We start from the raw sequence: 21,878 nt of genomic DNA on the forward strand, positions 1-21,878 counted from the left end.
GGGTAGCCGGGGGGGGGGGGACTTTGTCAATAAGCCAACGACTATCCATTTAAAAGCACGCCTCGGCAGAAATATATATATATATATAGGCAATAAATCGAATAATTACAATTTAGCAGATTAACACTGGAGTGATAAATCATCAGATGATCATGTGCAAGAAGAGATACTGGTGTGCAAAAGAGCAGAAAAGTAAATAAATAAAAGCAGTATGGGGGTGAGGTAGGTAAATTGGGTGGGTAGTTTACAGATGGACTATGTACAGCTGCAGCGATCGGTTAGCTGCTCAGATAGCAGATTTTTAAAGTTGTTGAGGGAGATAAAAGTCTCCAACTTCAGAGATTTTTGCAATTCGTTCCAGTCGCAGGCAGCAGAGAACTGGAAGGAAAGGCGTCCAAATGAGGTTTTGGCTTTAGGGATGATCAGTGAGATACACCTGCTGGAGCGCGTGCTACGGGTGGGTGTAGCCATCGTGACCAGTGAACTGAGATAAGGCAGCACTTTACCTAGCATAGCCTTGTAGATGACCTGGAGCCAGTGGGTCTGACGACGAACATGTAGCGAGGGCCAGCCGACTAGGACATACAGGTCGCAGTGGTGGGTCGTATAAGGTGCTTTAGTAACAAAACGGATGGCACTGTGATAAACTGCATCCAGTTTGCTGAGTAGAGTTTTGGAAGCTATTTTGTAGATGACATCGCCGAAGTCGAGGATCGGTAGGATAGTCAGTTTTACTAGGGTAAGTTTGGCGGCGTGAGTGAAGGAGGCTTTGTTCCGGAATAGAAAGCCGACTCTAGATTTGATTTTGGATTGGAGATGTTTGATATGAGTCTGGAAAGAGAGTTTGCAGTCTAGCCAGACACCTAGGTACTTATAGATGTCCACATATTCTAGGTCGGAACCGTCCAGGGTGGTGAAGCTAGTCGGGCGTGCGGGTGCAGGCAGCGAACGGTTGAAAAGCATGCATTTGGTTTTACTAGCGTTTAAGAGCAGTTGGAGGCCACGGAAGGAGTGTTGTATGGCATTGAAGCTCGTTTGGAGGTTAGATAGCACAGTGTCCAGGGAAGGGCCGGAAGTATACAGAATGGTGTCGTCTGCGTAGAGGTGGATCAGGGAATCGCCCGCAGCAAGAGCAACATCATTGATGTATACAGAGAAAAGAGTCGGCCCGAGAATTGAACCCTGTGGTACCCCCATAGAGACTGCCAGAGGACCGGACAACATGCCCTCCGATTTGACACACTGAACTCTGTCTGCAAAGTAGTTGGTGAACCAGGCAAGGCAGTCATTAGAAAAACCGAGGCTATTGAGTCTGCCGATAAGAATATGGTGATTGACAGAGTCGAAAGCCTTGGCCAGGTCGATGAAGACGGCTGCACAGTAATGTCTTTTATCGATGGCGGTTATGATATCGTTTAGTACCTTGAGCGTGGCTGAGGTGCACCCGTGACCGGCTCGGAAACCGGATTGCACAGCGGAGAAGGTACGGTGGGATTCGAGATGGTCAGTGATCTGTTTGTTGACTTGGCTTTCGAAGACCTTAGCTAGGCAGGGCAGGATGGATATAGGTCTGTAACAGTTTGGGTCCAGGGTGTCTCCCCCTTTGAAGAGGGGGATGACAGCGGCAGCTTTCCAATCCTTGGGGATCTCAGATGATACGAAGGAGAGGTTGAACAGGCTGGTAATAGGGGGTGCGACAATGGCAGCGGACAGTTTCAGAAATAGGGGGCCCAGATTGTCAAGCCCAGCTGATTTGTATGGGTCCAGGTTTTCCTGCTCTTTCAGAACATCTGCTATCTGGATATGGGTAAAGGAGAAGCTGGGGAGGCTTGGGCGAGTAGCAGCGGGGGGGGCGGGGCTGTTGGCCAAGGTTGGAGTCGCCAGGTGGAAGGCATGGCCAGCCATTGAGAAATGTTTGAAGTTTTCGATTATCACGGACTTATCAGTGGTGACCGTGTTATCTAGCCTCAGTGCAGTGGGCAGCTGGGAGGAGGTGCTCTTGTTTTCCATGGACTTTACAGTATCCCAGAACATTTTGGAGTTAGAGCTACAGGATGCAAATTTCTGCTTGAAAAAGCTGGCCTTTGCTTTCCTGACTGACTGTGTGTATTGGTTCCTGACTTCCCTGAACAGTTGCATATCACGGGGGCTCTTCGATGCTATTGCAGTTCGCCACAGGATGTTTTTGTGCTGGTCGAGGGCAGTCAGGTCTGGAGTGAACCAAGGGCTATATCTGTTCTTGGTTCTGCATTTTTTGAACGGAGCATGCTTGTCTAATATGGTGAGGAAGTAACTTTTAAAGAATGACCAGGCATCCTCAACTGACGGGATGAGGTCAATATCCTTCCAGGGTACCCGGGCCAGGTCGATTAGAAAGGCCTGCTCGCAGAAGTGTTTCAGGGAGCGTTTGACAGTGATGAGGGGTGGTCGTTTGACCGTGGACCCGTGGCGGATACAGGCAATGAGGCAGTGATCGCTGAGATATTGATTGAAGACAGCAGAGGTGTATTTGGAGGGCAAGTTGGTCAGGATAATGTCTATTAGGGTGCCCATGTTTACGGATTTAGGGTTGTACCTGGTGGGTTCCTTGATGATTTGTGTGAGATTGAGGGCATCAAGCTTAGATTGTAGGACTGCCGGGGTGTTAAGCATATCCCAGTTTAGGTCACCTAACAGAACAAACTCTGAAGCTAGATGGGGAGCGATCAATTCACAGATGGTGTCCAGGGCACAGCTGGGAGCTGAGGGGGGTCGGTAGCAGGCGGCAACAGTGGGAGACTTATTTCTGGAGAGATTAATTTTTAAAATTAGAAGTTCGAACTGTTTGGGCATAGACTTGGAAAGTATGACAGAACTTTGCAGGCTATCTCTGCAGTAGATTGCAACTCCTCCCCCTTTGGCAGTTCTATCTTGACGGAAAGTGTTATAGTTGGGTATGGAAATCTCAGAGTTTTTGGTGGCCTTCCTAAGCCAGGATTCAGACACGGCAAGGACATCAGGGTTGGCAGAGTGTGCTAAAGCGGTGAGTAAGGCAAACTTGGGGAGGAGGCTTCTGATGTTGACATGCATGAGGCCAAGGCTTTTTCGATCACAGAAGTCAACAAATGAGGGTGACTGGGGACATGCAGGGCCTGGGTTTACCTCCACATCACCCGAGGAACAGAGGAGTAGTAGAATGAGGGTGCGGCTAAAGGCTATCAAAACTGGTCGCCTAGAGCGTTGGGGACAAGGAATAAAAGGAGCAGATTTATGGGCGTGGTAGAATAGATTCTGGGCATAATGTGCAGACCAGGGTATGGTGGGGCACGGGTACAGCGGAGGCAAGCCCAGGCACTGGGTGATAAGAGAGGTTGTATCTCTGGACATGCTGGTCTCAATGGGTGAGGTCACCGCATGTGTGGGGGGTGGGACAAAGGAGGTATCAGAGGTACGGAGAGTGGAACTACGGGGTCCATTGCAAACCAAAACAATGATAACTAGCCTGAACAACAGTATGTAAGGCATATTGATATTAGAGAGAGACATACAATAAGGCATAAAGTGATTGCAGGTCATGATTGGGAGAGCTAGCTAAAACAGCAGGTGAAATAACAGCAGCTAGTCAGCTAACACAGCAACAGAAGGTAAAAATGGCGACGACTGGGCAGAGAGGGTCGGATTAACTACACACAGATCCTGAGTTAAGGCACAGAGCCGACAGATAAAACACAAATAAACAGAGTGGAGTACCGTGAATTAATGGACAGTCAAGCAGGCATCAGCTATGTAGCCAAGTGATCATAGTGTCCAGGGGGCAGCCGTAGATGGAGTAGTGAGGCCTCCACTAAGCTAGCACGCGTTTAAAGTTAGTAGCCCGGGGGGTGGTCTGCTCAGACGGAGGCCGGTTGAGGGCACCGGTTGAGGGCACGTCTGCAGACCAGACGTGGTCGTGTCGACAGAGAATCCAAGCCGGATAGCGATGGCGAAAGAGAGGTTGTGAATTGTAGAATTGTGTTTGCTAACTGGTGCTAGCTTCCTGGCTGCGCTAGCTGCAAGATAAGCTAGCAGTTAGCAGACCGGGGCAGGCAAGTTAGCCTTTGGGGGGCGTCGCGATGGGGGGGGGGGGGGTCTGTTTTTGCCTCTTCGTGCGGTGACGTCGATAGACCAGTCGTGGAATTAGCAGGGTTCCAGGTAGCTCTAGGTAGCTAACAGGCCTAGTAGGTTAGCAGGATGGGCCTTCAGCGGGCGTCACGCCTGAGGGGCCTGTTGGAGTCCTCGGGCAGATTATGTCGGTATTCCAGTCGTAGAGGATCGGCGGGGTTCCGTGCTCCGTACCGGCAGTAAAGGGGTCCGGATATTGTAGCCCGGGAGTGGGCTTCAGTGGTAGCACAGGAGCCCTAGCCGGGCTAGCTTCAGGCTAATTGGTGCTTGCTCCGGGATGTAAACGCTAGCCAGGAGTGGTCACCCGGGATTGTGGTTAGCTAGTTGCGAAGATCCAGATGAAAATGTTCAGAGTTTGCGGTAGGAATCCGGGGATATGGAGAGAAATAGGTCCGTTATGCTCTGGTTTTAGTCACGTTGTTCGAACTAGCGAGAGCTTTCCGAGCTAAAGGTTAGCTGATGACCGCTAGCAATGGTTTGCTAACTGATAGCTGGTAGGCAGTTAGCTGGCTATCTTCAGTAGATGGATTCCAGATCAGAAGTAAATAGAAATACTTTAGAAAAAAGCAGATCCACGCCACATTGGGTGAGGCGGGTTGCAGGAGAGTATTTAGAAGTTGAGGTTTAAGAAAGTATTTTTAAAAGATATGCTAAGAAAAAGATGTAAAAAGATATATACAAGGGACACGGGACACGACAGGACAAAGACGTCTACACTGCTACGCCATCTTGGATAGATGTTATGACATTTACATTAGTATTCAGACCCTTTACTCAGTACTTTGTTGAAGCACCTTTGGCAGTGATTATAGCCTTGAGTCTTCTTGGGTATAAGCTTGGCACACCTGTATTTGGGGAGTTTATCCCTTTGCAGATCCTGTCAAGCTCTGTCAGGTTGGATGGGGAGCGTCGCTGCACAGTTATTTTCAGGGCTCTTGGATCGGGTTCAAGTCCGGGCTCTGGCTGGGTCACTCAAGGACATTCAGAGACTTGTCCCGAAGCCACTCCTGTGTTGTCTTGGCTGTGTGCATAGTGTCATTGTCCTGTTGGAAGGTGAACCCAGTCTGAGGTCCTGAGTGTTCTGGAGCATATTTTCATCAAGGATCTCTGTACTTTGCTCCATTCATCTTTCCCTCGATCCTGACTAGTTTCCCCAGTCTCTGCCGCTGAAAAACATCCCCCGAGCATGATGCTGCCACCATGCTTCATCGTAGGGTTGGTGCCAAGTTTCCAACAGATGTGACGTTTGGCATTCAGGCCAAAGAACCTTGTTTCGCATGGTCTGAGAGTCCTTTAGGTGCCTTTTGGCAAACTCCAAGTGGACGGTGGTGCTTGTTACTGAGGAGTGGCTTCCGTCTGGCCACTCTACCATAAAGGCCTGAGTGGTGGAGTGCTGCAGAGATGGTTGTCCTGGAAGGTTCTACCATCTCCACAGAGGAACTCTGGAGCTCTGTCAGTGACCATCGTGTTCTTTTTTACCTCCCTGACCAAGGCCTTCCTCGCCTGATTGCTCTGTTTGGCTGGGTGTCCAGCTCTAGGAAGAGTCTTGGTGGTTCCAAACTTCTTCCATTTAAGGATGGAGGCCACTGTCTTCTTGGGGACCTTCAATGCTGCCGAAATGTTTTGGTACTGTTCCCCAGATCTGTGCCTTGACACAATCTTGTCTCGGAGCTCTACGGTCAATTCCTTCGACCTCATGGCTTGGTTTTTGCTCTGACATGCACTGTCAACTGTGGGACCTTTTTGTATAGACATGGGTGTGCTTTTCCAAATCATGTCCAATCAATTGAATTTACCAGAGGTGGACTCAAAGTTGTAGAAACATCTCAAGGATGATCAATGGAAACGGGATGTACCTGAGCTCAATTTCCAGTCTCATAGCAAATGGTCTGAATACTTATGTAAATAAGGTATTTGTATGAATTTACAAAAACATTTAACCTGTTTTCGCTTTGTCATTATGGGATATTGTGTGTAGATTGTTTTTAAAAACATTAATTCATTTTAGAATAAGGCTGTAACGTAACAACATTTGGAAAAAGTCAAGGGGTCGGAATACTTTCCGAACGCTGTGTTTTTTATATATAATAATTTATTTTGCAACCGTTTAGCAGCTAAATTAATATAGGGGGAACTCTGCATACCACAAATATAAACGCAACCATTTCTAAGATTTTACTGAGTTTCAGTTCATATAAGGAAATCAGTCAATTTAAATAAATACATTTGGTCCTAATCGATGGATTTCACATGACTGGGCAGGAGCGCAGCCTGGGAGGGCATAGACCCACCCACTGGGGAGCCAGGCCCAACCAATCCGAATGAGTTTTTCCCCACAAAACGGCTTTATTACATACAAATACTCCTCAGTTTCATCAGCTGTCCTGGTGGTTGGTCTGAGACGATCCAGCTGGTGAACAAGCCGGATGTGGAGGTCCTGGGCTGGCGTGGTTACACGTGGTCTGCGGTTGTGAGGCCGGTTCACCAGATTCTCTAAAATGATGTTGAAAGCGGCTTATGGTAGAGAAATTCATTAAATTCTCTGGAAACAGCTCTGGTGAACATTCCTGAAGTAAGCATGCCAATTGCACACTCCCTCCAAACTTGAAACATCTGTGGCATTGTGTGACAACTGCACATTTTAATGGCTTTTTATTGTCCCCAGCACAAGATGTACCTGTGTAATGATCATGCTGTTTAATCAACTTCTTGATATGCCACACCTGTCAGGTGGATAGATTATCTTGGTAAAGGAGAAATGTTCACTTACAGGGATGTAAACAAATTTTTGCACCAAATTTGAGAAATAAAATAAAAATTCTAGGATGTTTTATTTCAGCTCATGAAACATAGGACCAACACTTTACAACTTATGTTTTATTTTTTGTTCAGTATACATACACATGTAAAACCCCTGGCTTCTGTGTGTTCCAGGTGTCTCACAACCTGCGCTCCTCCAGTGAAGACGATGACCGACAGAGTCCCTTCCCCAAAGAGCTGTCACTGCAACAGGTACACAAATTTAGAGAGCCATCTACTGCTCCTACTCTGTCCTGGTAGCTACCATGATCTAGTTCTGTTTTATATGACTGATATCTTACAGACATTCTCAGACTACCAGATCCAGCAGATGACTGCTAACTTTGTGGATCAGTTTGGCTTCAATGACGACGAGTTCTCAGAACACGGCGACAACATCAGGTAAGACGCACAAACGCGACAACAAGTAAGTTCCCTAAGGGGTTCTGACTTGATTGTGACTGAGGTTGATCTATGTATGTTCTGTGCTGCAGCGCCACCTTTGACCGGATCAAAGAGATCAAATTCAACGTGGACACAGAGGACACTGTGAGTGACTGAGTCAATAGCCTCTACCTCATATGTGCTTCCAGTTTTGAAATTTACTGTCTGTCATTACCTAAAATGGTCTTGGAGTACAGTCATGCAGAGAATCTATAAGTATACATTTCTGTGTTTGCGTGCGCTCACAGGCTAAGACTGCAGCATTTGAGGCCTGCACTAAGGAGAAGATCCAGTTGTTTGATGATAGCGAGGAAGAAGACATCTGGGAGGAGAGAGAGATCAACTATACTATGCACACCAAGTCTAGGACCAGGTACACACAAACTCAGATTAACAATACAACACACCAGGACTATGTGTACACACACACAGGCCTACATACAGTATATGCTATCTTAATTTGAGCCTGCTTCTCACAGCAGGAAAATAATCCTTCAACGGGAAATGTGAATTCTAGTTAATGGAAATATTTTTTGGGGTTGGGAAAATTCAAATCTGACATTTTAAAGTTACAAACTTTAGAAGCCTTTTTAAACCTTGAATATACTAGAATTTGCCTTTCCTGATGCTCAGGAAAATTCATTGTGAAAACAGAGTGATCAAATTTAGACAGCAGATCTACATACAGACACACACACACACACAAGTAATGCTCTCTCTTGGTTTCTCAGGTTTGGGGGGCCACAGATGTCTGTTGGATTGGCTCAGAGTGATGGAATGAGCGATACTCCTGATAAGTCAACAGGTTCTGACACAAAGGAGGGGGAGGTGCCTAATGAGGTCACATGTCAGACTGAACACAGCAAGAACATCAGCCAGATGGAGACTGCACAGAGTAAGGATGACTATTTGACCCCAGGTCTGCTTGTGTGGGTGGGGGTATTTCATGGGTTTGCTGCGGAGTGTTTTTGTTTGTGGGTGTTTTTGTGGTTGTGTGTGGTTCTAGTTTTCTTGGGTTGTGTGTTGCTGTGGTAGTATAAGTTTCTGCCTGATTTGTTTGTGTGTCTGGTGCTTACTCTGAGTTGTCGTTTCTCTCAGACCCTGGCTGGGCAGCTAGTTTCGGGGAGGTGAACTTTAACTCCCACTCATCTGGAGTGGACCCATGGGGTAGCCCCGCCCCCAAGCCTGGAGTGGGCGTTGACCCATGGGGTAGCCCCTCCCCCAAGCCTGGAGTGGGCGTTGACCCATGGGGTAGCCCCTCCCCCAAGCCTGGAGTGGGCGTTGACCCATGGGGTAGCCCCTCCCCCAAGCCTGGAGTGGGCGTTGACCCATGGGGTAGCCACGCCCCCATGCCCGGAGTGGGCGTAGACGCATGGGGAAGCCCTGCCCCACAGCCTGTAACTACAGAGGCTGAGAAGGGCTGGGCCAAGTTCACTGACTTTCAGCCCTTTTGCTGGTGAGTGCAGCCACGTTTCAGCCCATCTTTTTTAACCTTCTGCTGCTCATGTATAGGATTATATTCTGACACGTGTGTTTGTGTGTGTTCAGTTCAGAGACAGGTTTGAGGTGCACTTCTCCAGTGGACTCAGAGATCTGTGGGTCAGACAAAACTAAACCCAGCCAGGGAATGAACCGTAAGTCTGTGTGTGCTCTCCCTGCATTGTGAGTTGTGTTTGTGTACACTGAGTGTACAAAACATTAGAAACACCTTCCTGAGTTGCACCCCCTTTTGTCCTCAGAACCGCCTCAATTCGTCAGGGCGTGGACTCTACAAGGTGTCGAAAGTGTTCCACAGGGATGCTGGCCCATGTTGACTCCAATGCTTCCCACAGTTGTCAAGTTTGATGGATATCCTTTGGGTGGTGGATCATTCTTGATACACACAGGAATTGTTGAAAAACCCAGCAGTGTTGCGGTTCTTAACACACTCAAACCGGTGCGCCTGGCACCTACTACCATACCCAGTTCAATGGCACTTTAATCTTTTGTCTTGCCCATTCACACTCTGAATGGCACACGTACACAATCTATGTCTCAGTTGTCTCAAGAAGTAAAAATACTTCTTTAACCTGTCTCCTCCCCTTCATTTACACTGATTTGAAGTGGATTTAACAAGTGACATCAATGAGGGATCATAGCTGGTCAGTCTGTCATGGAAAGAGCAGGTGTTCCTAATGCAAAGTGTGTTCACTTTGCAGAGCATGTGTGTTTTCTCTGCAGCATGTGTGTGGAGTGTGTGTGTGGCGAGGAAGGCTCCCCTGGTAGCATCAGACACCTCTTCATCAGGAGGCTCAGACAGTGAGGAAGAGGAGGAAAAGACTGAATCTGTTACTATGGAGATAGTATCCAAGGAAATGGTCACTACAGAGCCCATCGTCACAACCGCCAGACTGGAGACCATCAGACTTAACATGAATGTCAAGAATGAGAGAGCTGGCTTCACCAGGTATTTACAGTGCATTTGGAAAGAATTCAGACCCCTTCACTTTTTCCGCATTTTGTTACGTGACAGTCCCTCATTAATCTACAAACAATAGACCATAATGACAAAGCAAAAACAGGTTATAGACATTTTTGCAAGTAGATCTTTTTTTAAACTGATCACAATTACATAAGTATTCAGACCTTTTACTCAGTACTTTGTTGAATCACCTTTTGGCAGCGATTACAGCTTTGTCTTCTTGGGTATGACGCTACAAACTTGGCACACCTGTATTTGTGGAGTTTCTCCCTTCTCTGCAGATCCTCTCAAACTCTGTCAGGTTGGAGGCTGCCACCACCATACTTCACCGTAGGGATGGTGCCAGGTTTCCTCCAGACATGACGCTTGGCATTCAGGCCGAAGAGTTCAGACCAGAGATTCTTGTTTCTCATTAGCAAACTCCAAGTGGGCTGTTATGTCAAATCAAATTGTATTTGTCACATGCCAAATATAACAGGTGTAGACCTTACAGTGAAATGCTTACTTACAAGACCTTAACCAACAATGCATTTAAGAAAATACCCCACCCCAGAAAAAGTAAGAATAAAAAATAATTAAAGAGCAGCAGTAAATAATAGTAGCGGTGCTATAAACAGGGGGTACCGGTGCGGGGGCACCAGTGTCGAGATAATATGTACATGTAGGTAGAGTTATTAAAGTGAGGGTTGGCGTCCGTCTGGCCACGCTACAATATATGCCCGATTGGTGGAGTGCTGCAGAGATGATTGTCCTTCTGGAAGGTTCTCCCATCTCCACAGAGGAGCTCTGTCAGAGTGACCATTGGGTTCTAGGTCACCTCCCTGACCAAGGCCCTTCTCCCCCCGATTGCTCAGTTTGGCCAGGCGGCCAGCTCTAGGATGAGTCTTGGTGGTTCCAAACGTCTTCAATTTAAGAATGATGGAGGCCACATTGTTGGAGACCTTCAATGCTGCAGGCATTTTGTCGTACTCTTCCCCAGATCTGTGCTGTGCCTCGACACAATCTTGTCTCGGAGCTCTACAGAAAATTCCTTCGACCTCATGACTTGGTTTTTGCTCTGACATGCACTGTCAACTACAGTACCAGTCAAAAGTTTGGACATAGGGTTTTTATTTATTTAGACTATTTTCTTCATTTGTAGAATAATAGTGAAGACATCAAAATTATAAAATAACACATGGAATCATGTAGTAACCAAAAAAGTGTTATTAAATATATTTGATATTCTTCAAAGTAGCCATCCTTTGCCTTGATGATAGCTTTGCACACTCTTGGCATTATCTCAACCAGCTTCATGAGGTAGTCACCTGGAATGCATTTGAAATAAAAGGTGTGCCTTGTTAACGCCCCTTAAGGATCGGACCCTTTTTAAAAATAAAAATATATATTTTTATTTTCTCCTTAATTGACACTCAAATCTAACTGCCTGCAGCTCAGAACCTGAAGCAAGGATATGTCTTTTCTTGATACCATTTGAAAGGAAACCCTTTGAAGTTTAGAAATGTGAAATTAATGTTCGGAGAATATAACACATTAGATCTAGTAAAAGATAATACAAACAAAAAAACATGCGTTTTCAAAATTGTTTTTGTTCCATTGAGAAATGCCATAATATTGCAGTTTAAGCACAATTTAGATTTTGGCCACTAGATGCCTGCAGTGTGTGCAAAGTTTCTGATTGATCCAGTGAAGCATTGCAATACTGGACAATATTTTGTATCAAGTTTGCCCAAATGTGCTGAATTGGTCAATTGATACAATTGATACATGATACATAACTATAGAGAACATATAAAAATGATAAGGTAATACAACATTTAAGTGTACACACTACCAGTAATTTCCTACATGATGGATCATTAGCTCATACACAAACTTTCTCACACCTAGATGGCCGGGTGGGGTGGGGTGGGTGTGGAGCCAGAGACAGCAGGGGTTCAAACTGTAGAACCCAGTTACTACATTTTAATATAAAAATGGATTTTATCAAACAAAACTTTGCTACATTTTCTCTCTGGGACCCTCTGGATGAAAAATCAGAGCAAGATTACTGAATTTAAGTACATTATTTACCTTCAGAGGTGAATGTATCAAACCAGTTGGCGTGATAATTTTTGTTGTTGTGCACTCTCCTCAAACAATGGCATGGTATTTTTTCACTACTGTAAATTGGATAGTGCAGTTAGATTAACAAGAATTTAAGCTTTCTGCCCATATAAGACAGGTCTGTCCTGGAAAGTTTGCTGTTACTTACAATTGTCATGCTAATCACATTAGCGCATGTTAACTCAACCGGTTAAAAGTTCAATTGTGGAATTTCTTTCCTCAATGCATTTGAGACAATCACTTGTGTTGTAACAAGGTAGGGTTTGTATATACAGAAGGTAGCCCTATTTGGTAAAAGACGCGGTCTATATTATGGCAAGAACAGCTCAAATGAGCAAAGATAAATGACAGTCCATTACTTTAAGACATGAAGGTCAGTCAATCCAGAAAATGTCAAGAACTTTCAAAGTTTCTTAAAGTGCAGTTATAAAAACCATCAAGCTTATGATGAAACTGGCTCTCGTGAGGACCGCCACAGGAAAGGAAGACCCAGAGTTACCTCTGCTGCAGAGGTTCATTAGACTTACCAGCCTCAGAAATTGCAGCCCAAATAAATGTTCAAGTAACAGACATCTCAACATCAACTGTTCAGAGGAGACTGCATGAATCAGGCCTTCATGGCCTTCATTGCAAAGAAACCACTTCTAATGGACACCAATAAGAAGAGACTTGCTTGGGCAAAGGAACACAAGCAATGGACATTAGATTGTTGGAAATCTGTCCTTTGGTCAGATGAGTCCAAATTTGAGATTTTTGGTTCTAACCTCCGTGTCTTTGTGAGACGCAGAGTAGGTGTACGGATGATCTCCGCATGTGTGGTTCCCACCGTGAAGCATGGAGGAGGTGGTGAGATGGTGTGGGGGTGCTTTGCTGGTGACACTGTCAGTGATTTATTTAGAATTCAAGGCACACTTAACCAGCATGGCTACAACAGCATTCTGCAGCGATATGCCATCCCATCTGGTTTGCGCGTAGTGGGACTATAATTTGTTTTTCAACAGGACAATGACCCAACACACCTCCAGGCTGTGTAAGCGCTATTTGACCAAGAAGGAGAGTGATGGAGTTCTGCATCAGATGACCTGGCCTCCACAATTACCCAACCTCAACCCAATTGAGATGGTTTGGGAGGAGTTGGACCGCAGAGTGAAGTAAAAGCAGCCAACAGGTGCTCAGCATATGTGGGAAGTCCTTCAAGACTGTTGGAAAAGCATTCTAGGTGAAGCAGGTTGAGAGTGCCAAGAGTGTGCAAAGCTGTCAGGGCAAATGGTGGCTACTTTGAAGAATCTCAAATGTAAAACATATTTTGATTTAACACTTTTTTGGTTACTACATGATTCCGTATGTGTTAATTCATAGTTTTGATGTCTTCACTATTATTCTACGATGTAGAAAATAGTACAATTAAAGAAAAACCCTTGAATGAGTAGGTGTATCCAAACTTGACTTGTACTGTATATAGACAGGAGTGTACCTTTCCAAATCATGCCCAATCAATTGAATTTACCACATCTCAAGGATGATCAATGGAAACGGGATGCACCTGAGCTCAATTTAGTCTCATTGCAAAGGGTCTGAATAATTAAGGTATTTCTGTTTTTTATTTGTTTTTTTTAAGAGTAGATTGATGGGGGGGGTAATTGAATCCAATTTAGAATAAGGCTGTAAAGTAACAAAATGTGTTAAGTCAAGGGGTCTGAATACTTCCCAAATGCACTGTATGTAGGAAAGTACTCATTTGGCAGTGTCTTAACTCACCATGTGCACCACTTTTTTTTTTTTTTTCACCTCACACAAGTCAACAAAGTTTTTTAGCATCCATTGCGAATGATAGTTCCTCAGTATTTGAAATATCTTTCCAACACTCCTGGCCTCGCTTATCACCAAGCCGCGTGAAAGAGCTAAATATCACGATCTGATGATCCCAGTGGAAACGTCATAAACAGCTTACAGTCCCTGCCCGAGCTCACACAACTCTGCGGTTAGGGATAAGTGCCTTGCTCAATTGGCAGATTTTTCACATAGCTCGGGATTTGAACCAGCAACCTTTCGGTTCCTAGAATGTTGCACTTCACTAGGAATAGTTCAAGACAGATAGAAAGGGAGGCAGAACAAAGAGATGAATGTGATTTGAAAGAACCAGAATTTTCATCAGGATATTTTCCGCTGTTTTTTATTTGTCGGGCAATGTATTTGACTTAATTGACAATGGAAGTTATAGGCCTACTGCTCCATCTGAGTTATGCTCTCATTTCTTTAGCTGCAAGTGGATCACAGTGTATCAATGTGTCCATATGGCAGAGGCTTGTGCTCTCCCAATAGTGTCATTTACATTTTCTGATTTTTATCATTTTACTTTTATGATTAACCACGTGACAATGATTTTGAGAAACAAACATTTTCGAAATTAAACTGTTCCACGAAAAATGCGCATGTAAAAATAATCATAACTGGTTCGCAGATTGGTAGGATAAATTGTAAGCTTCCCCAGACTTGAAACTCACCAGCTCCCTATGGTCTTTACTATTACATCCATTCAAAAAAATTGTGAATGCACGTGCACAGATGGGAGGTCCCGTTAAAAAAAACGTGCCCTCCTATGGAAATCAAAGGCCCCTGCCAACTGATTAGTTCTGGTGCCTGGTCTATGTTCCCCTCCCTGCCTTACTGTCTACACCACTCATCTCATCTTACCTTCTCTCCTTCCCACTGTCCCAATACTCATCCCTCCCACCTCTTTCCTTTCATTCTCTTCCTCTCCTCTACTCTCTAATTTCGTCTCCTCTCTCTTCCAATTCCACTCCCCTTTCCTCCACTCCCCCATTTCCTCCCCTCTCCTCCTTATGTAGTGTAGGAGGTCTCCAACCACTGAGTGTGTTGCCTGTGGAGTTTGTTGCGTTGGGAGTGTGTTACAGAGTGTACAACACTTTGCAGACCAAACACCAATGGTATGTGTTGGCCACAGGTTAATTAAAGGCATTGAACGTTGTGTGCAGCTGCATGATAACTAACTGTTTGTGTGTGTGACCTTTGGCTGGACATCCCTCCGTTCTTCTCTGACCCTATTACTATGCCTCTCTACTCTAGGTCTACAAGGGGCAAATCTGAAAAGGCTAGAAAGTCCCAAATAGTGCACTACTTTTGGCCAGAACCACATAGACCTGCCACATAGTGCTCTGTCTAATAATAGTGCCCTGTACAAGAAATAGGCTGCTATTTGAGACACAACCAAGATGTTCTTAGTTGTGCCTTTCTACTTTTACAGTGAGGTTGACATGAAAGAGAAGGAAAAGGAGAAAAAGAGGGTGATGGGTGGAGAAGACCTGCTTAATGCCACAGCTGCTCCTCTCACAGATCGGCCTGCCACCATCACAAAGTAAGTGTGTTTCTGTCTGTCTGTGTTGTGTACCTGCTTCTTCACTGACACTACCCCCTCCACTCTCCCCACAGAGAGACACCCTCCTCAGCAAACGGACCGGCCTAGTACTGCGCTACCACGACACTCACACACATACACACTCCATTCCCTAGTTAACACAACCACACTCCACTTCCCAACAACACTCTACTTCCCAACAACACTCTATGCCATGCAACAACCTGTATTTGTGAGCAGTGCTGCCCTGTCATTGGTCCGTGTCACGGACATCTATGGTGGATGAGCGGGACAAAAAGCAGAAGAGAAAAGCCCATTCAGAATCCAGACCACAGCTCCTAAACACCAACAACCAATAAACAGATTAATGTGTTGTTTGTACCTGCCCTTCTGCTGAAGTCTCTCCTACACACCTATCACCACACTACACACTGGGACATGACGTGTGTGTGTGTGCGCGTTAGTGCTGCACAATTAATCAAATTCACATTAAATATTGACATGTGTAATGTCCTTGTCTCAACATCCAAAATTGCAGCAATAGTTTTAAAACGCCACTAAGTAAGGAAAGTTTTTATAGTTTACTCTGTCGTCCCTCTTGCAGCATATTCCCACTCACACCAAGACTCTACCCCTGTCAATCAAGCAGCGCATTTCCTCCTCCTCTGTCAAATGCAGTCCACAGATTGTTCTAAACAAGACCGATGCTTCTTTCCACTTTGCTTCCTAATATACAGTACCAGTCAAAATTTTGGACATACCTACTCATTCAAGGTTTTTCTTTATTTTTACTATTTTCTACACTGGAAAGCTCCAACAGGTGCTTCGCATATGTGGGTACTCCTTCAAGATTGTTGGAAAGGTATTCCAAGTGACTACCTCCATGAAGCTGGTTGAGAGAATGCCAAGAATTTGCAACGCTGTCATCAAGGCAAAGGGTGGCTACTTTGAAGAATATAAAATATATTTTGATTTAACACTTCTTTGGTTACTACATGATTCCATATGTGTTATTTCATAGTGTTGACGTCTTCACTGTTATTCTACAATGTAGAAAATAGTGAAAACACTTGAATGAGTAGGTGTGTCCAAACTTTTGACTGGTACTGTACGTCATTGTGTTTCTATGATTCCAACAGTTCACCCAAGTGTTTTGATCTTCATCACGAGTCAAATCGCAATATTTGGTTAAAAAGAATTGCTATTCATTTTTGTGGGCTATCATGCAGCTCTAGCACACGCAGGTGATCCAGCTTTATGTAGTCTTGAGACTTAGAGACGAGATACTTTACTCCCGCTGTAGTCTTCCTCAGCCCAGAGCAAAGTCTGAGGCCTGGGGAGGAGGGGAATGGGTAGTCAGTACTGACTGTAAGATCCTCAAAGCCAAAATGTGTTCCTAGTTTAATTTATTTGACTCAATCATTTTATTATAGAAAATCCAGAATGATTATGAAAATCAACCACTATCTTTCTCTCTCTTTGTGTGGACTATTACAAGTAGTGAAGATATTGATTGTGTCTGTGCTGTCTCTTCGCTTGCGTGTGGGTGTGTGTGGGAGATTTGGGATATATTCTCAGGTTAAAAGAGCAGTCCTGTGGATGTGATGAAAGCACACCTGTGTGACGTCACACAAACACACAGCATGAGTACACACACACAGATGAGACTATATATACACACACAAACACAGCGTGAGGCATACACACACACCACTACCTGAGCGCACACACACACACAAAGCGTCAGACATACACAAACAGTCACACCCTTCCATATCACCCCTCCACAGAGCTGTGTAAATGTAATATTGTGACATTTGAACCTGTATTAGGTTGTGGTATAATGTAAACGTATTATGTAAACAGTATATAAATAAACACTTATCTATTTTTGGTATCAATTCAGATGTATCGGAAAGCGGTTTGCTGTGTGTGTTGAAATGAGGCAATAATGACAGCTGTGTTTTGGTTTATACCCCAGCATCAGACCCTGTAACCCTGCTACATGCTTTCACCTGGGTGTGTGTCTTCCATATACATACAGTTTCACATAGTTTTGGTGAAGGAGTTAATGGAATGCATATGTTCCATTGACCAGATTGGCGCACATTCAACAAATCTGATCTACGAAGTGGATATTCATCAATTACAAATATGATTTTTGTATTGTAACAGGCCCACAATGTCGGTGCTTAAGTCCGATTTTGAGTTATTTTGCTGCATGGGACGCAGATGATAGCATTTAGCAAACTCACATTCACATAAGCTGGCTAGCATACAGAAATCAGAGGTAGTCAAATTTTATTTTTAACTGTAATGCAGTTGATTGGTAACGATGACATGAACATGTGTTGGGGTTGACATCCATACCAGCATTATACTCTGATTTTTAGAGACTCGTGATCTTTCCCCCACGCATTTCCATGGCAATTCCATTATTTTGGTCAAGTTCGATTGATCTCTTTACTGCATCTATGCTACAATCATGCTCTATCATCCCATCAGTATCAAAAGAGCTCTCTCTCTCTCCCTCCTTTCTCTCAGAGCATGTCCTTAATGTTATGTGGTTTTATGTTTTTAAAGCACTTGGTGATGGTGTCACAACCACCAAGGTTTTTCCTCACAGCTGAGGAGATGTTTGACTTAAAGGAATCTGTTTGACATAGTTATTTAAAAATCTTAATATGTTATATGATGGGTTTTTATCCACAGATCGTGATGCCAAAGTGTCTTCCAGAGTGGGCTGGGTCTCAATCCTATAAGAGATAGTCTTCTTCCTCAGAAGTGTCCAGGGGATTAAAAAGGGTTGTGTAAGTGGTAAAGGCTAGAGACAAATGAAATAGGCTAGATTTGGGACTGGGAGAGGGATCCACCCTGAGTCAGGGTCTGAAAAGCTAACTAGTTGTGTGTACAGGGTTACATCATACCTTCACCCCAACACCACACTGCATCTAACCCATACGTGTGTGTGTGTGCTTTCTGAGGTCAGAAGTATTTGGTAAAGGGCGTGGCTGCTGGTGGTTCATTTCTGTATAAGTAATAGGTATGTTACTGTTGTCAAACCCTAGCCTGTACGTTAAGATATCAAACTAATAAATATGTCAATCATCAATACTGGCTTCTGAATGTCATTGCTTAATGTGCTGAAATTATTTAAGTGTGGCGCGCACACACACACAAGCAGCAGCCAGCACAAATACAGAATGTTTATCTTTAGTTTAGGTGAGTGGTGTGGTTGGGTTCCACTTGCAGTCCAAAACACAACATTATACACACGGTTATTTAGGGTAGAAAGAGTCAATAACCCCTCGACTTTCACACACAGCTACTCGCAGACAAGAAACGCCTGCATTCTTTCTGATAGATCTTCCTCCCTCAGTCTCTGTGATATGAGACACACAGTACAGACACTGCTACTCTCAAATCAGATTCTTGATGAGTTTGAGGCCAAACACCATACGGTCTCACACACACACTGTCTAAAACAGACATTCTGTCTTTCTGTTACTCTTCCTCTCTGTCTTTCACACTCAGTGCTGCTCTTGCACCGCCACAATACGTAGGCTACATTTAAGTTGAGTTTCACCGGGAAGCTGTGAAGCGCTGGGGAAGCTGTGGAGCCAGCTGTAGACTATTGCAGGATTGTGTTTATGAGTCTGTTATTAAATGTGTATGTTTACTGCTTTTCATTAAATCATGTATGGCTACAAATATTGTACATAGATTCCTTCATATTGGCAAAGTATTGTAGCCCAGGCCTATATAGATTTGTTCATATGTCAATATCTAGTTTCTACAATGTATTTTTGTTTTATCTTCTTTTTTTAAAATTATTATTTTTTTTTAAAAATTTTTATCCCATTTTCTCCCCAATTTTTTCGTGGTATCCAATCGCTAGTAATTACTACCTTGTCTCATCGCTACAACTCCCGTACGGGCTCGGGAGAGACGAAGGTCGAAAACCATGCGTCCTCCGAAGCACAACCCAACCAGCCGTACTGCTTCTTAACACAGCGCGCCTCCAACCCGGAAGCCAGCCGCACCAATGTGTCGGAGGAAACACCGTGTACCTGGCCCCCTTGGTTGGCGCACACTGCGCCCGGCCCGCCACAGGAGTCGCTGGAGCGCGATGAGACAAGGATATCCCTACCGGCCAAACCCTCCCTACCCCGGACGACGCTATGCCAATTGTGCGTCGCCCCACGGACCTCCCGGTCGCGGCCGGCTGCGACAGAGCCTGGGCGCGAACCCAGAGACTCTGGTGGCGCAGTTAGCACTGCGATGCAGTGCCCTAGACCACTGTGCCACCCGGGAGGCCCCATCTTCCTTTTTTTTTTATTTTTTTTTTTATTATTATTATTATTTTTTATTTTTTATTACTACACTGTCCATTAACATCAACCATTCACTATGAAACCTTTAATCAACAAAAAAGCTTACCAAAATACAAAAAAATATGGGGGGAAAAAAGAAATAGGCCTAAAACATTTTCTTTAAAATAACCAAAAAATACAACAAGGCTACATGACAATGAATCGCCATTAAAAACTAGTTCAGGTCCAAATCTTTCAAGAATGTGCTTAACATTCTGGTCTCATACGGATTGTCATTGAGACCAACATCCATTTTGTTGAAATGGATGTGTCATGAAGAAGTGTCCAAGTAGGCTAGGTGCTCATTTTTCTCAGATTAATTTTGCAGTGTCTTGTCATTTTGGTCATTTGTGTGGTATAAAAAAATATTATTGTAATGTATCCAGTCATGTATAATTTCAGGAAATTATTTTAGAAAAGGCTATGTTTTTCTCAGTATATGTCCCCGTCAGCCCCTGGTCTTCAGGGCTGCGTTCCTGGTTATGAAGCTCTGGTGAAGTCCCTGTTGCTTGTTCTGACCTCTGAGAATAATGAATGCTGAGGGTAGCAATGCAGAATACTTTTACTATTAGCATATAAACGACTTGCAATTCGATTGCTGGACTATCAGCAAACTGGATGCAGTTTATCACAGTGCCATCCGTTTTGTTACTAAAGCACCTTATACGACCCACCACTGCGACCTGTATGCCCTAGTCGGCTGGCCCTCGCTACATGTTCGTCGTCAGACCCACTGGCTCCAGGTCATCTACAAGGCTATGCTAGGTAAAGTGCCGCCTTATCTCAGTTCACTGGTCACGATGGCTACACCCACCTGTAGCACGCGCTCCAGCAGGTGTATCTCACTGATCATCCCTAAAGCCAAAACCTCATTTGGACGCCTTTCCTTCCAGTTCTCTGCTGCCTGCGACTGGAACGAATTGCAAAAATCTCTGAAGTTGGAGACTTTTATCTCCCTCAACAACTTTAAAAATCTGCTATCTGAGCAGCTAACCGATCGCTGCAGCTGTACATAGTCCATCTGTAAACTACCCACCCAATTTACCTACCTCACCCCCATACTGCTTTTATTTATTTACTTTTCTGCTCTTTTGCACACCAGTATCTCTTCTTGCACATGATCATCTGATGATTTATCACTCCAGTGTTAATCTGCTAAATTGTAATTATTCGATTTATTGCCTACCTCATGCCTTTTGCACACATTGTATATAGATTCTCTTTTTTCTACCATGTTATTGACTTGTTTATTGTTTACTCCATGTGTAACTCTGTGTTGTTGTCTGTTCACACTGCTATGCTTTATCTTGGCCAGGTCGCAGTTGCAAATGAGAACTTGTTCTCAACTAGCCTACCTGGTTAAATAAAGGTGAAATAAAAATCAAATAAAAATCAAAGCCATCCATCTAACCCATTTATTCAGATCTGGTAGTTCAAAGAGGATAGTTTCAAAGGTAATCGATTGGGCCTAGTTATTGTTCATTAGTGGCATACGTTTGCATTCATTCTCTCTTAAATCTCTTAAAATAGCCTATACTCGTCTTGTGCAATGTGTAGCCTTCTGCACTGTTGGTGAGAACCTTAAGTTAATAATTATTTAGACATGAGGTGAATATAAAAATAGTTTTAAAAGATGCTGGGTAGATCTTTTAGTATAATAGGCTATAGAGTCAACTCAAATGGTAAAATATGAAATAGCCTACATTTTCCGTATCATAATGAGACTAAATGAAATTACATAGATCAAATGGATTTGGCGAGGTTTTCCTATATTAAATGGACTTATTAGACTGTTTAAAATGTAGGGGGGAAAGCATTTTATATAAACATTGGATTTCTGTGTCTGAAATGTCATCATTTTCAGATGTTTTCTTTTGTTAGGCCTACCCATGTCTTTCCTCACCCAGATAGCCTGCTCACTGATGTCAATACGAAAGCTGATAATTGTGACTTCATTAAATTGGAATAATGTGAATAATGATCGTGATGATGGTGAGAGCCCAGTATTGCCTAACCCTTTAATAATAGGCTATTGTTACTTTGTGTCTCTCAAATCACAATGTTTCAAATTCTAGTCATGTGATCGATTATCGGAGATTTATCAGTGGTGAGTGTTTCCTAGCCTCAGTGCAGCTGGGAGGAGGTGCTCTTATTCTCCATGGACTTTACAGTGTCCCAG

General features: G+C 44.0%; 1 protein-coding gene across 11 annotated transcripts in view; it reads left to right on the plus strand.

Moving 5' to 3' along the window:
* LOC129862238 (serine/threonine-protein phosphatase 6 regulatory subunit 2-like) overlaps positions 1 to 18,438 on the plus strand; it is a 27,735-nt gene extending 9,297 nt beyond the window's left edge. For 6 of the 11 annotated variants that reach the window (XM_055933688.1, XM_055933686.1, XM_055933687.1 and 3 more), the window contains 11 exons: positions 7,075 to 7,152; positions 7,244 to 7,341; positions 7,434 to 7,488; positions 7,632 to 7,756; positions 8,115 to 8,278; positions 8,482 to 8,839; positions 8,932 to 9,017; positions 9,604 to 9,829; positions 14,800 to 14,898; positions 15,216 to 15,326; positions 15,401 to 18,438. In XM_055933688.1, coding sequence (XP_055789663.1) covers positions 7,075 to 7,152; positions 7,244 to 7,341; positions 7,434 to 7,488; positions 7,632 to 7,756; positions 8,115 to 8,278; positions 8,482 to 8,839; positions 8,932 to 9,017; positions 9,604 to 9,829; positions 14,800 to 14,898; positions 15,216 to 15,326; positions 15,401 to 15,434 — 1,434 coding nt within the window. In that variant the 3' untranslated portion in view covers positions 15,435 to 18,438. Of the gene's footprint in view, positions 1 to 7,074; positions 7,153 to 7,243; positions 7,342 to 7,433; positions 7,489 to 7,631; positions 7,757 to 8,114; positions 8,279 to 8,481; positions 8,840 to 8,931; positions 9,018 to 9,122; positions 9,830 to 14,799; positions 14,899 to 15,215; positions 15,327 to 15,400 lie in introns of those variants that run through there. The other 5 variants (XM_055933689.1, XM_055933690.1, XM_055933693.1 and 2 more) reach the window with 5 other exon arrangements.
* Positions 18,439 to 21,878: the final 3,440 nt, after the last annotated feature.

This window comes from Salvelinus fontinalis, chromosome 9 (assembly GCF_029448725.1).
Source record: "Salvelinus fontinalis isolate EN_2023a chromosome 9, ASM2944872v1, whole genome shotgun sequence".
Taxonomy (NCBI): Eukaryota; Metazoa; Chordata; class Actinopteri; order Salmoniformes; family Salmonidae; genus Salvelinus; species Salvelinus fontinalis.